Source organism: Helicoverpa zea, chromosome 15, assembly GCF_022581195.2.
Source record: "Helicoverpa zea isolate HzStark_Cry1AcR chromosome 15, ilHelZeax1.1, whole genome shotgun sequence".
In the NCBI taxonomy this organism is placed as follows: Eukaryota; Metazoa; Arthropoda; class Insecta; order Lepidoptera; family Noctuidae; genus Helicoverpa; species Helicoverpa zea.
This window is the reverse complement of record NC_061466.1, coordinates 7408468-7422687: the sequence shown is the minus strand read 5'-3', so window position 1 is coordinate 7422687 and position 14220 is coordinate 7408468. Positions and strand designations below refer to the sequence as shown.

Sequence of the window (14220 nt, the reverse complement as noted above, 5' to 3'; positions counted from 1 at the left end):
TAAGGTTGCTAATTTCAAAGAAACTATATATTTCTGGGATCAGAGGGACATAAGTAAGTGTGGGATCGAGAATTTACGACTTTCCCTTTAGATAGTAAAGCATAACCTTTATTTGTGGGCGAGATAGGCAGTAGTGAACATGTCCGTTTGATTTAATGGGCTGACAAACTGTGACTGATTTGAAATGAGTATATCACAGCTCAAAAATCTACTCGATTTAATAACATTGAAGAACTACAATATCAATTTTATCTGTACCAGTCGTTATTAACTCGTTTTCTAAATTTGCATATCGCTATTTACATTCTGTAAATGTATATTATGACAAAGACCTCCATCATAACATACATATCTTCATAATTCTTATGCCAAAGCATTGTCCTTACACAATGTTTATTAACTTCCATAAACCAATTAAAAAAGGAGGTTCTGTATGATTTCATTTGAAACACGACTAATATGCTATTAGCATGTTATGGCAAGCCGTTAAACCCCGCATCGTTATCCACAAAAGCAGTTTAAAATCGCATAATGCTAACGACTGGCTTAAATATTCGTAACTTTATACCAAAACTAAATAAAGATATAGCCGTAATGGCCTATATAGTACCAGCATATCAAGAGTGAAGGTACGGGCTCGAAACCAGGTCGAGTACCAAACGTAACTTTTCTTTTAAGTATATCTTGGACGCCAATGACTGGGCAAAGGTGTAGAAAAACATCTAGGAGAAACTTGGACTCGGAAGTCTCAAATCCCTAATCTGCCTTGCGAGCAAGCTTGGTAATTCCTTCTCTATATGAGAAGACCTCTTGTCCAATGCTAAAATCCTTCTTCAATACAAGGTACCTACCCTGTGGACAAGATACAGATACAGTAACAAGGCTGATGATTACCTATGTATAGATATCAGTTTCGTGAACTTTTTATTTCATCATCATCGTCGTCAGCCTTGTCGTCCTACATCTGCTCGACACAGGCCTCTTCTTACATAGAGAAAGGATTAAGCATAAAAAATAAGCGAACATTTCTTTAAATCTGAAATTGGAATGCTAATAAAGTTATTGTCCCAGAAAGTTTTCGTTAACACAACAAGGAAGCCGAGAACTAAGCCTTATAAATAATTATAACTTGAAATATTAATTACTTATTCAATGAAAAGCGAGATTGATCTTCTTTCAATGCTCGCAGTATTTCTTTAGCATTGAATTTACTACTTATTCTGTTTAACTAACATTATATATTTCTGTAATCTATGACATAACAACTGATTAGTAGCTAACTTATTCCATTCATTCTCGATTCATTTCTACGTATATGTATATACTTGTTTGCGGTAAAGGAAACTCATTGACTGTGACACTCATTGATACCCCTGAAGACTTACAAAGTACTCACCGCGGAATGTCTACGAAAAACTAAATTTGACATTACAATTGTTATTTACACTATTGCCACTAGCTACGAATTGAAAATCAATAACAGCCTCTACAGAAAAGAGTTAACTAAAATGTGTCTAAAACAGGACCCAGAAGTATAATGTAAGTTATACCCACCCAATATCATGATTCAGTCCTCAAATTAAATGTATTATACATGCGTACAAAATCAAGTATGTACATATTCTGAGTACAAAATAAGCTGTATACAGTCAGCTACATAGACAAGCTCAGTGTTAAATTGTAGCTAGTTTGATTTGACTACATTCCACTGAAGCAAGTCATTTTTAAAGAATGTCTTGAAAGGAAGAATAGCTTAATTTCTAAGCCTAAAAGGTCCGTTAAAAATCCTTTGTTGGAAGCAATTACTTGTAGGTAATCAACTTAAAATTAGCTCAAAATTAGAAGTGAATGGTCCGCCTGCCTTAAACATAATCCCCCAGTACTCAAGTACTACTTGTTCTTCAAGAAAGGCGATAACCTTGAGCAATACGTAACCTAAAAATCTTTCTCAGTTAATATCTCTATTTCTCGTTTCATAGTGTTCATGCTTTTTCTGCATAATTTATAACTGAAACAAATATAGTCTCCATTTCAAATGAAAGACAAAAAAAACGTAAGAACGTAGCAAACACCTACGCTTTTGTGTAGCGCGTCTACGACTACGACAGTGCTACGTAGCATTTATGTAGCACGTAGCTCGTAGCCGTTATCGTAGCAAAAGCTAGATCTCGAAAGTTGCCGATAAAAGATATTATGGTTGTGTGGTTTTAGTGGAAAAACAAGTAAATTAACCTAGAATATCGATGGTTGAAAGAAACACTAGATCCCTTTACGTAACCACCCGAGTAAAATAGAAAACGCTCTAATCTATTCACAGAATGAATATTCTTCGAAAAATTAAGTATTGATGGAAAACTTTGATTCTGCGTATATCCCATTATAACCATTATGAAATTATTGTTGTTCGAACTACGAACGGCTTGCGTCAAAAGGCTATCGATCTGTGGAGCTGTCAATAACACATCGAGGAACAACAAGCTTGTCGTGCGGGTCAGACCCGAGTCCAGCGCTCCGGCCGGGAAGCGGCAGCTGACGGGCCTTGACAGCGGGACAGTTTCCTGGCCAGTGCCTTCAGGGCTGATGATGTATCATGTAAATATTGAGCACTGCTGTAAATAGGTTAACTATAGAACAGGATCTATAACATAGAGCACAATAGTGTAAGCAGGCAGGTCGGCGGTGGCGGTGGCGGCAGCGGCGCCGTCGGCTCCGTGCCGCAGCCAGCGCGGCGTCCTTGCGGAGGTAATACGCGCCAGTCACGCGACCAGGTCGATAGCGGCCGCGCCGGACAGCCTCCGCGTCAATTATTCAGCACGCGACCGCAGCCGCCACCACCACGCGGCCGGACAAAGGGCGAGCGCGCGCACTGCGGCGACACCTACCAGCTCCGGCGGTCCGCGGCCGGCCGCTCCGACGTCCACGAGCCGGGCTCGACGATATCGTGCACACTAACAGCGTATCACTCCAACAGTAATCCTCGGTAAGGCGGTGAGGAGCGCGAGTGCGCGCGGTGGTCGCGCGTTACGTAAAGGGCGCGACGTTGCGCGTATCAGCGCGTGTAGCGCGCTCGCGGCGGGCGCTCGGAGCGGGGTCGCGCGCGGAGTGCCGCTACACAGTTATGCAACGCGCCGCCACCGTCGCCCGGACAGGGAAAATCGAACGCGAGGGGCGCGGGACTGCGCGCGCACCCGCATCGATACCGCGCCGCCGCACGGCCCGCCCCGCGCCCGCCGCCCGCAGCGCCTCCGAGCGCGACCAACGACCACCGCCATCCGCAATTGACATTACACCGGAGACACCACTCATTTCTGGACGTAACTCCGATACCTCACAGAGCTTTGCACGCCACCGGACGCGCCACACCGACATCATTATGCGAGCTTCGTACTGGGAAAAGTACTTAGTTAATTACCAAAACATGTAACAAATGGCTGTTTCGCTCTTTGCATATAAAGTATTCAGCTCTAGAATTTATTTATCTATACTAAGAGAATACGATTGTTTCGAATCTACACTACTCTTGCACATTATGGCCAAGTTAAGTAGAACAAGCGACTAACATTAGCTTGCCAAGGATCTCTAGACTAGCAATTAAAGTTAGCGCTTGTAGGAAGCCTGGCGCCGAAGGTCATTCGTACGTGACCTGATTATGGACTTCCATGGCGATCGAACTAGTTGTGTCTGCGCCAACTTTTGTCCTAGAATTGAAAGTTCAGAACAAAGAAACCTTAACATAATATTCTTGTGAACATTTTTGTCTCGTCTTGACTTAGACTTGTTCTAAGATAGGAATAACCCGATATGAACTGTTTAAAGAGAAAAGTCGACTATAAATATTATATAAGGTTGTGCGGATGTAAATGGCACAGCTGCCATACCATTCATGCTATCGGAGCGTTGAGTACTAAATATACTTATCTCGCGAGACGGAGCGGCGCAGCTCCATCGCCATTGTGGTCGCAGATCAACTATACAATTTCATGAATGACTTCACTCCGTTCGTAAATAGGACATTTGTAAATAAACGTGTCACTTTGCGCAATTAAACGTGGAACCGAAACAACGCTCCCACTGCCATTTGTTAATTGGGTAGAAATGGCATTACTTTATAGTACATAGGTAGGTTTATAAAAGAACAATCATGTAGCATTGTTGAAGATTTAATGTCTTATGTAACTTACATTTATTTTGTTCTCCAATCTAAACTATTGGGCCTAGATCGCTACAAAGCCTTCAGCCCGCTAAACATATTTTGTATTTGTATAAAGAAGTAGAAAACTCTAGCTAATGGACTTATTGACTTATTTCTTTCAATGTTTGTTAGCTACCACCAAGAAAAACTGAAGAGTTTACTTAATACTTCAGAAAATTCAGGGGATTTAAGAACTTTGTAAAAGAAAAAATATAAAATATATGGATGGAATATGGCTGGCAGGAGCTGGATGCGAGAAGCCGAAAATCGATCTCAGTGGCGTGCACTTGGAGAGGCCTATGTCCAGCAGTGGACTACGATAGGCTGATGATGATGATGATGATGGATGGAATAAAAACAACTAAAACTTACAATAAACTGTTGCATATAAAAGGCGTAAGGAAATCCTGATAATTAGTATTAGTAGGATGGGATTTTCTTGCGGTATTAACTATGTTTAGACTTAAAACAGGATCAACTGCAAAATTGTAGAACTTTAGGAAATGCCCAAACAATTTAAGGTGATATTGCAGATCTTTAAATGATGAAGAACACATTAGGATTGCATAAAAAACATCACATTAGTAATCAGCAATACCTACATTTTGTAGAAACATACAATGGAAATGTTTGGAAAAATCGTGAACTTCAGCGAAACCTCGCGAAACTTTGTGGTAGGTGCATCATCAGCGCCATCTGTTATTGAGAACAAGAACTAACTATACACGCTGAGAATGGCTGAGACTGATTCTTGCAAGGTGCTAGAGGTAGAACCTCGTTGAACTAAAATCTTGGCAAGGTCTCAAGGTGTCTCAAGTCTTCACAAACGTACAAAATAGGTACTCATTCCTAAGTTACTGCAAATTGTGTTAGTGTATGTTCCACTCGGCGGCGTTTATAAAAACTAATTTTAAATATTTGTAAAAAAATATCAGTTTGAAAATTTACATATAGTTGAAACCAAATAAAAAAACAGCAAGTAAAGTCTCTTGTTCTTTATTTTTCCTCATTTTAGCTATTTAGTTTAACGATTTAACTCTCTTCAAAAATTCATAAAGAACACATTTCATTATATATATTGCTCCCTATCCATGTTAAAAAAGACACGATCCTTTAGACTGGCGAAAACAAAACACACACATTTAAACAAAATGTGAAAATTATTATATTCGGCCATTCAGAGAATGCGTTCCTGACACGTCGCGATTGAACTGACGACGTAACTTTGCAATGGCGTTGCAGTTACGATAAAAATATTTTTGCTGGTTGTTTACCGTTTTAACAATTGAGGAGCATTAAAACAACATTATTATATCAATAATCAATGAATGTAGTTACGTCGTCAGTTCAATCGCGACGTGTCAGGAACGCATTCTCTGAATGGCCGAACTATATAATGAGAACATCCGCCACAACCTTGCTAGAGATAAAATTTTAACAATAGAGATTCATAAATATTAATATCATAGATTTATACTGTTCAGTTTATTTTCGTAATACATAATTGTAAAATAAATTAACATGTCAATAGATTTAACCACAGTAACAAGTACATACAAACAAACAAAACAAGCAGCCTTGATTTTAACATCAAATCAATGATTTAATAAATACTTAGCATAGACAACATGTATGTACTGAGGTAGACTTTTTAATGATCTCATGTATGAAAAAACTTTTTTACAAAAAAATTAAACCGACTTCCAAAAACACTAAAAAGCAAAAAAAAAAAAGCTTTTTAGTGTTTTTGGAAGTCGGTTTAATTTTTTTGTAAAAAAGATTTTTATTTACAGCTTTTTAGTGATACGAATAGTTGTCACTATCCATATAAGTGGAAAGTTCTTATCAATACAAAGAATATAAGCCCAAATACGAGGTATTTTGCGCTAAGTCGTGTCAGAAGTATAGAAGGTATAGTTTTGTCAGATTTGGATGCCAACAAGTTACTTAATCGACCACACGACGGCAGGGCGTTGGCAGAAATAACGAGGTTAAGAAATCTTCCTTCCAATACTTAAACGTCGGTAAACATTTCCATTTAGAATATCCTTAAACTGTTTTTCGTCTTCACTGTCGAATCTGCAATATTACCCATCTCAGCTTAAAGTGTACATCAATACGAATAAAATACGCCCAAACACTATGTAGCTGCTATCGACCATTAAGGAGTTCCTTAAACTATACTGCACCTGCATCACTGACCTTGCTGTGGCAGTCATAACCCATCTCAGCTTAAAGTTCTTGTCACCACGAATAAAATAAACCCAAACATTATGTAGCTGCTATCAACCATTAAGGAGTTCCCTAAACTGTACTGCACCTGCATCACTGACCTTGCTGTGGCAGTCATAACCCATCTCAGCTTAAAGTTCTTGTCACCACGAATAAAATAAACCCAAACATTATGTAGCTGCTATCAACCATTAAGGAGTTCCCTTAACTGTACTGCATCTGCATCTCGGACCTTGCAGTGGCAGTCATTACTCATTTCGGTGTAAAGATCTTGTCAACACTAATAAAATAAGCCCAAACACGAGGTAGTTAAGATGTGCCGTTTAGGAGTTCCCTCGATCCTCTGTCGTCTCCATCATCAGATCTGCCCTAAACCTCCATAGTATTGTAGTCTCATCAGATAAACACATAAATATAAAGTTTGTACCCCATGCTCGCCTACAATTTTCAAGAGATGCCCTCGATTTCTCAGGGTTTCCACCATCAGATCCTGATCTGATGACAATGGGACCAAATGACAAGCATACCCTTTCAAATAAAAAAAGAATTTTTGAAATCGATCCAGGCGTCTTTGAGAAATCGAGTAAAAAACATAAAAAAAAAAAAAAACAGCTGAATTGAGAACCTCCTCCTTTTTTTTGAAGTCGGTTGAAAATTCTGTATAAACCTCAAAGCATAGATATGCTCACTTCAGTCACAGCTTAAATATTTTAGCATAAGAAATACAAATTACAATTCTACCATCACCTGGAAGAATACCACAAATATACTTAGATGCCATATTTTGGTTAAAACAGACAACAGCTCCTGTGTTTAACCTGCATATTCTAACATCATAATATAAAGCATGTTGTTGCTATTTATTGTCACCATTTGTTTGTAGCTTTAACATAAAGCTTATAACTTAAAATCTGCAGCACTGTATATAAAAGATACAAATATACAACAGCATCTGATGCTTAATACATGATTGCTGTATAATATGGACCTTAACTATAATCATAACCCAGACAGCAAACCTAGTATACTACTCAATTGGTCTTCCAGCTCCTGTTTTCCATCACTATTGTCTATTACCAGATCCCAGTCAGTATAATCATCTAAGTTACACTCAGAAGCAACATCATCAACACCAGATTTGAACTGAAATCCTCTTTGCTTTCTTGTATCTTCATCTGCTATTATCCTAATAGTTCTAATTTGTTCCCCATATTTTTCTTTGAACCAGCGGATGTCCGTTTTTCTTCTGATATCACTCACAATCCAAATTGGCTTCTCTGCAGCTGAAATTTTAAATAGTCAAAATGTTAAGTTTGTTTGTTACAATTTTTTTATTTTACTTTTTTTTTTATTACGATTGTAACTATTTAAACAATATGAATAGTCATGATCAACTACAGTCAACTATTATATTTTCTTTTCCTCAAACTTACTCCCAAGAACTTTTAAAATGAAGTTATTAACATACCATCTTGACAAGCGATCCTACAGAAATAACCGTAATCTTGCAATCTCATCTTGTCACTCCAGTTGATCATATCTAGTCGGTATTGTTCTTTGTACTCTCCGTCACCCAACAGCTCATTCAGATTCAAATTCTTCTCCTTTGCCCAGTGACTCTTTATCGGCTGAGATATTTTTAACACTTCGCATTTGTCAACTAGCCTGAAAATCGTTTAAAAACAATTTTACTATGGACCTTCATGTTAGCAAACTGGATACACAGTTCAAAACCAAATGTAATAAAAAAAAACTTTTCCTGACTTGAAAAAACAACATTTGTATCCTACTGATTAGAACTGAAACATTAAACTAAAGATATTGCAACTACAGGGCCAAATCATCACATAACAGTAAATTAAATTTATTCAGAAACAGTACTTATTGCTGTAATAAATAAGCAATAAGCTCGAAAACCGATTTATCTCTGACAAATATAATAACTTTCACTTAAATTTACAGAATAAACTTACAATTTCTGTAAATGTGTAGTTAAAAAGTCCTTCCCAGATTTTCTCTTACCGCTGAATAGCAGTATTATTTGAGGCATCTCTGTAATGAAATTCCTGTTATTAAAAACTTTATTTACTTCAAACTACTTTACAAACTTTGACCGACTTCACGTTTAAAACTATGAAGGAAACTAGGAAAACAGCCTGGAAAAGCGGAAAAACTGTCAGAACATTTGGCACTTTTGGCAGTTGAGATGTGTCACTGTCACGTTCAGTCATTGTCATTTTTTGACATATTCGCTCTCTATCGTTGTGAAAAGTAAGAAAAATCTCTGCAAAACAAATTGAAACAACTCTAAACAGTATATTTTTTGTTTATTATGACGCGAGACTTTATTTAAAATAAAATTTCGTGAGCAAATTCTTAAATCCTGGTGCCAGTTCGAAGGAGTTTTGTTCTTGTAACAAGTCTGTAAGTCAACCTTTTATCTTAGTGTCACTTTGATCCATCCACAGATGGCAGCACTAGTGTTATATCTACAAATTGTTCAGTTTTGCAAGTAGAAGTAAAACTACAAAATAAATTTTATGATTTTTTGTCCAATAGTATCACTAAAGATTACCTACATATCCCTAGAGCAGATGATACGCATGATGCATCTATAGGTACCTATCACGTGACGTCAATAGGCCCAGTCCTAACACAATAGGGATGTGGAATAAAAAATAAAAGTTAAGAAAGTAACTAGGTACCTACCATTAAGTAGGTAAGTATCTGTTATCTATATCCATACATATCCCGTGTTTCAAATTTGCAAAAAAATTACCCATATCTATCAGTTTAAGCATGTGTAGTTATTTATGTTAACAAGGAAGGAAATCCCTTATTGAGTGCCTATAGATGTACCTAGGTATATGTTATTCATAGAATGGGTACGTTGATGTCACAGTTTCATACTTTAGTATTTAAATATCCTTAGTCTACCTATGTACCTACCTACCCAACTAATCTTAAAACCATTTTCTACAACGAATGTTCTAGCTAAAACCAGAACAAAATTATCAGTCAACTTAGTTTACATAGATAATACCTACACTACTTAAACTTTTTTATGATCAGCAAATAAAATATGTTTGATAGCACTTATCTCCGATCTCAGACACTCCCGTTGTCAAATGATCGCGGTGGGGTATCTGTCAGATCGCTTTTTAATCGTATGTTCAAACTGCGAACTAGTTCGTCATACAGCCTTACATACCTACTTATTTAAGTTTATTTATAACCAGGTAGATATACTCTGAATATTATGAATACTTTACCTGAAGTAAGCAGGCAAACGAATAAAAAAATTTAGGATTGTAAATAATACCTGCATAGGTAAAGTACGTCTTCGATTGTGATACCCAGAACTAGATAAGCTCTTGCATAACAAAAATATATCAATCAATTCGACGTCAGTCATTAGGTACACGGATTTACTTGCTTTTCTATTTTAATGTTATTTTTTAATATTCCACAATGTTTAGCGTACCGTGTAACCAGTTATCTAACGCATCATCATACAAATATCCGTGTCTGGCAGATAAACTAAGACGGTATTCAATAAAACTTATCGATATTGTTCATTACTAAACCGATATCCGTGACTAAGTGAATGAATACCTTCGCCGGTGTCTGGCTCGACACTTAGGTACCTACCATACCATCGCCCACGCTACGTTATTATACCCAACATAACATTTATTATATCTAACTATTAAATAAATTCGTGCCGACACGAAAAAATGGCGTTATTTGAATGCCGGCCGATAATTTAAATGTAGCAACAACCGCTTTTAGCTTACAACCTTAATTGACTTAAAAATGCTTATCAATATGACGTAGCAATAAAAACTTTTGACCACATCAATCATTTCACTATTTTGAGCTTTAATTTAACGGACTAAAAGTGAATGTTGCAAGTCAATAATCCGTAGTTGCACTGTTTCGGAACAAGGGTAGAGTTGGAAGCACGATGCACGCTCACGACTTTCTGAACAACTCCGGACATGACATTCCACGTTTCGCTGTAGATTAGAACGGGACGGATAGCGACCTACCCGCTGAAAAAAACGAGACAAGCGACCACCGAGCAGTCCACGTGGACTGCTTAATATCAACACAGGAGCAACGACCAATAGAAAACGGTACCGCTAATGTATTTCTCACCTCCGCACTCACACCAAGGACAGCTGCCATTTTTACATTATTCATGCGATTTTCAACTTTGCGTCATCCACGTAGAGTTATAAATCTGATGGTGTGGTGAAGGTGTATTCCATTTTCGAAATGACTTATAAAAATGTGTTGTTATGATTTTGGGTCATATTACAAGGGTGTAGGGTACATTGTCGGTGTTGGAGTGTTCTGCGGTTCTTGAATTTAAAACGATTCCCAAGAACACGGGCGCAAGTTGGTGAAGGTTGGAGGAGGCCGCGGTGCAAACTGCATCGTCACAGCGCCCCCCGGCCCACCCCGGAGCTCTCCCGCCTTTATTGTAGGTTCAGTGCATGGCGCTGTGTGAGTACGTCTGTTCAGAGTCAACTGTTGTGCTGAGCCACGACGTTTTCATAGCTCTGCGAGAGGTGCACGCAGCCGCTGCACTCAACCCTCGCAATATTTTGCAATATGCTATATTTTTATTTTTATAGCGTTTGTTTGACCAACTGAACAAAGGATTTTCGCATGAGGCAATTATATGGAAAATGTTTGTTGTACCATGCTTGTTCACATTAAAAGTACCTAACGACTGTTTTAATGCATGGACATAATTGTTTTTTTTTTTTTTTTATAAAAATGAATTTCAACTTTTGAAGAGAATGTGACTATGAAATCTAACCCAAGAAAACTGAGTTTAGTAACATGGTGTAACTACCTACTTAGCCTATACCTACGTATTATGTAGAGACACAAATTAATCAGTGCAAACAAATTAAAGGTAAATCTCCTATGAACGGATACAGCGTATTAATCAAATGATATTAAGTAGGTACCTACATATAAAATTGTCGACGTGTTCAAAACACTCTACATTCCTGCCAGATTATCCTCACAGGGGCTACTTTTTATGAAAAAACAAAATAACGAGATTCAAATCAAAAGCCGTTCTTAGAAACAAATCGAGTCTCTAAAAGCTCTTTTACGATTACGTTTTTGATTCAATGGAAAGGGGATCTTTTGTCGATGGCACACCCGGAAATATAACGTCGAGAGAGGTTCAGATGTGCTCCCCCCCCACTCCCCTGCACCCCGCAGCCGACCCCCTAATGTCTTCACTCATGCATTAAGCACAAAACACCAATATGAACAAACAACGAATTTAGAAATATAAATTGCCAATTTATTATCTCTACTTTTTAGGGTTCCGTAGCCAAAATGGCAAAAACGGAACCCTTATAGTTTCGTCATGTCCGTCTGTCCGTCTGTCCGTCTGTCACAGCCGATTTACTCGGAAACTATAAGTACTACAGTGATGAAATTTGATGGGAATATGTGTTGTATGAACCGCTACAAAAATATGACACTAAATAGTAAAAAAAAGAATTGGGGGTGGGGCCCCCCATACATGTAACTGAGGGATGAAATTTTTTTTTTCGATGTACATACCCGTGTGGGGTATCAATGGAAAGGTCTTTTAAAATGATATAAAGTTTTCTAAAAAACATTTTTCTTAAAGTGAACGGTTTTTGAGATATCAGCTCTCAAAGTCGTAAAAAGTATGTCCCCCCCCCTCTATTTTTATAACTACGGGGTATAAAATTCTAAAAAAAATAGAGGTGATGCATGCTAATTAACTCTTTCAACGATTTTTGGTTTGATCAAAGTATCTCTTATAGTTTTTGAGATAGGTTGATTTAACTGTAATTTACGGAACCCTTCGTGCACGAGTCCGACTCGCACTTGGCCGGTTTTTTTTATTACAAAACATTATCTACCCACCAATTTCTGTTTTACGGTTCAGCCGTAATGGCTGGTGCACGGTTTTGTACCAATTATAGTTATTAACAATTAATTATTCTAGCTAATACGAAACGCTACATTCAATTTTAGAATAAGTAATTAGCAAAATATTAATAATAACAGGAGTTAAAGACCGCACACTAGGTTTATATTACAACCTAGATTTTAATTTGGGTGTGCCAGAAGGTTTAATTTTAATGGCATATACGGGGTGCTACAAAAATAAAACCCCAATAGTGTCGACACACAATAGTCACAATGGGCTATATTATTTTTGTAGTATGGTGGCGAAGTAAAATGGTTACACGTACTACCACGCGTCAATTGTTACTCTCGTAAATTGATAAAACAAGCGCTCGCCGCCCGCGCTCAGCGCTGCAGCGCTTCATCGTACAAACTCGCGCGTACTTTCCGTCAAGTGAGTTTCTTGAAAGTCTTGAAACACTTCAAACACCTTCACTAATGGCTACCGACGACGCGTTCGTCTCGGAAGCTTTTTATAAATTATTTACCCACCTTCGAACTGAGGAAACGATATCCCTCTGTTGGTAAAACGTTCACCGCTTTATTTGAGCTAATATTTGATTTATAGGCGAAGTTATTAGTCTGGCCCGCCCTTTCGAAAAAAAACTGCAGAAGAACTGTGTGAATGCTTTTAGAGATTTTTTGTTATTTATGGCCCTACTACCTACTATGTCTAGGAAGGTACAAGGAAAGTCAAAATAAGCAGAAGACGAAGATAAAGAAAAAAGGGATTAGGAACACGAAATTTTCAAGTGCAGTTGAACCATGTGTAGACAGGTGTAGGTTGCTAACAATGACAGATAAATACAAAAGTAGATCTTAGAGATGCGATTCGAGTGTAATGATTTTATCTGTTTGAAAAAGATACTGTATGAGAATGAGATGTGTAATTGATAGCAGACATGATAATCAATATCACGTCATCCGTCATTCATAACGAGCAAGATCAGCCGGGGTTACGCAGCGACCCGACACTGGCCGATGGTGGCCGACACTCCACGCGACACACTCACATTACTCAACAAAAACAAAAAGGGAATAAATGCTGGAATAAAATACTTTTAATTTCCCCGGGCGCCGCTAATCGGGCCGCGTCGATGGAGGGCGCCAAATCGCCCTTTTTATTTTACTGTATGAACGCAAATCCGGCGGGAAAACGGCGTTAGGCGAGCGGGGGAGCTCGGGCGGCGCGGGGGGTGCGGTCACGCGCTCGGAATTAGCGGTCCCCCGGCCGCCGCGCGCCCCGCACTTGACCCGCGCGAGGTGTCACCGACCACGTTACCTACCCGCAAAAAATAGGGGGTGAGCCGCGCACCGACCAGCGCTGGGAGGTACCGCACGGATTTTGTTTTCAATTTTTTATGATTTCGTTTCGATAGAACACGGATAGCTACCTACAGGAACCGATTGGAAAAATAAAAAATACTCGGCCGACCCACCTAAAATGTAGTACCAAGTAGGTTAGGTCGACGTCATGCTCTTGCATCATAAGTACACGTAAAGTTCGCTATAAAACTTCCAACCATGTATCCGGTGGGTGCGAGGGCGGCGCAAGCCACTAATTGACTCACAAACAACCCATAGAGACCGCAAATATTGAGATATTACAGCTCTACTGCCAAACAATGACTCACATTGTGTCATTTATCGAACTGTTTTGTAAATTATATTTTAAGATTTCCTTCCTTGTATTGATAATGGAGCTAAAATAGGAAACCAGCCTATGTTATAATTAGTGCAGTTTGTTACCTGTTTACATTTTATTTTATATTACCTACTTTAACGATCTTATTAGGAAAAAAGGAAATAACACAATATTA

The 14220-nt window shown here is 38.3% G+C and overlaps 2 protein-coding genes across 19 annotated transcripts in view; both read right to left on the bottom strand.

Moving 5' to 3' along the window:
- LOC124636871 (sodium channel protein para) overlaps positions 1-3083 on the bottom strand; it is an 87048-nt gene extending 83965 nt beyond the window's left edge. For all 18 annotated transcript variants that reach the window (XM_047173076.1, XM_047173079.1, XM_047173075.1 and 15 more), the window contains exon 1: positions 2883-3083. The gene's annotated coding sequence lies outside the window, so the exon portion shown is untranslated. The remainder of the gene's footprint in view (positions 1-2882) is intronic.
- Positions 3084-7006: 3923 nt separating this feature from the next.
- LOC124636911 (probable phosphomevalonate kinase) lies at positions 7007-8627 on the bottom strand. Its single transcript, XM_047173182.1, has 3 exons — positions 8398-8627; positions 7893-8089; positions 7007-7707 (listed from the first exon to the last, which is right to left on the bottom strand). Exons 1-3 carry the CDS (start codon positions 8472-8474, stop codon positions 7424-7426), a joined length of 558 nt encoding a protein of 185 aa, XP_047029138.1. The 5' UTR covers positions 8475-8627; the 3' UTR covers positions 7007-7423.
- Positions 8628-14220: the final 5593 nt, after the last annotated feature.

Bases quoted from the DNA above. Each gene is read 5' to 3' on its own strand.
- LOC124636911 (XM_047173182.1), bottom strand. From the start codon at position 8,474: ATGCCTCAAATAATACTGCTATTCAGCGGTAAGAGAAAATCTGGGAAG. The intron at 8,090-8,397 runs GTAAGTTTATTC...AACGATTTTCAG, and splicing joins ACTACACATTTACAGAAATT to GCTAGTTGACAAATGCGAAG. The intron at 7,708-7,892 runs GTATGTTAATAA...TTAAAATTTCAG, and splicing joins TAGGATCGCTTGTCAAGATG to CTGCAGAGAAGCCAATTTGG.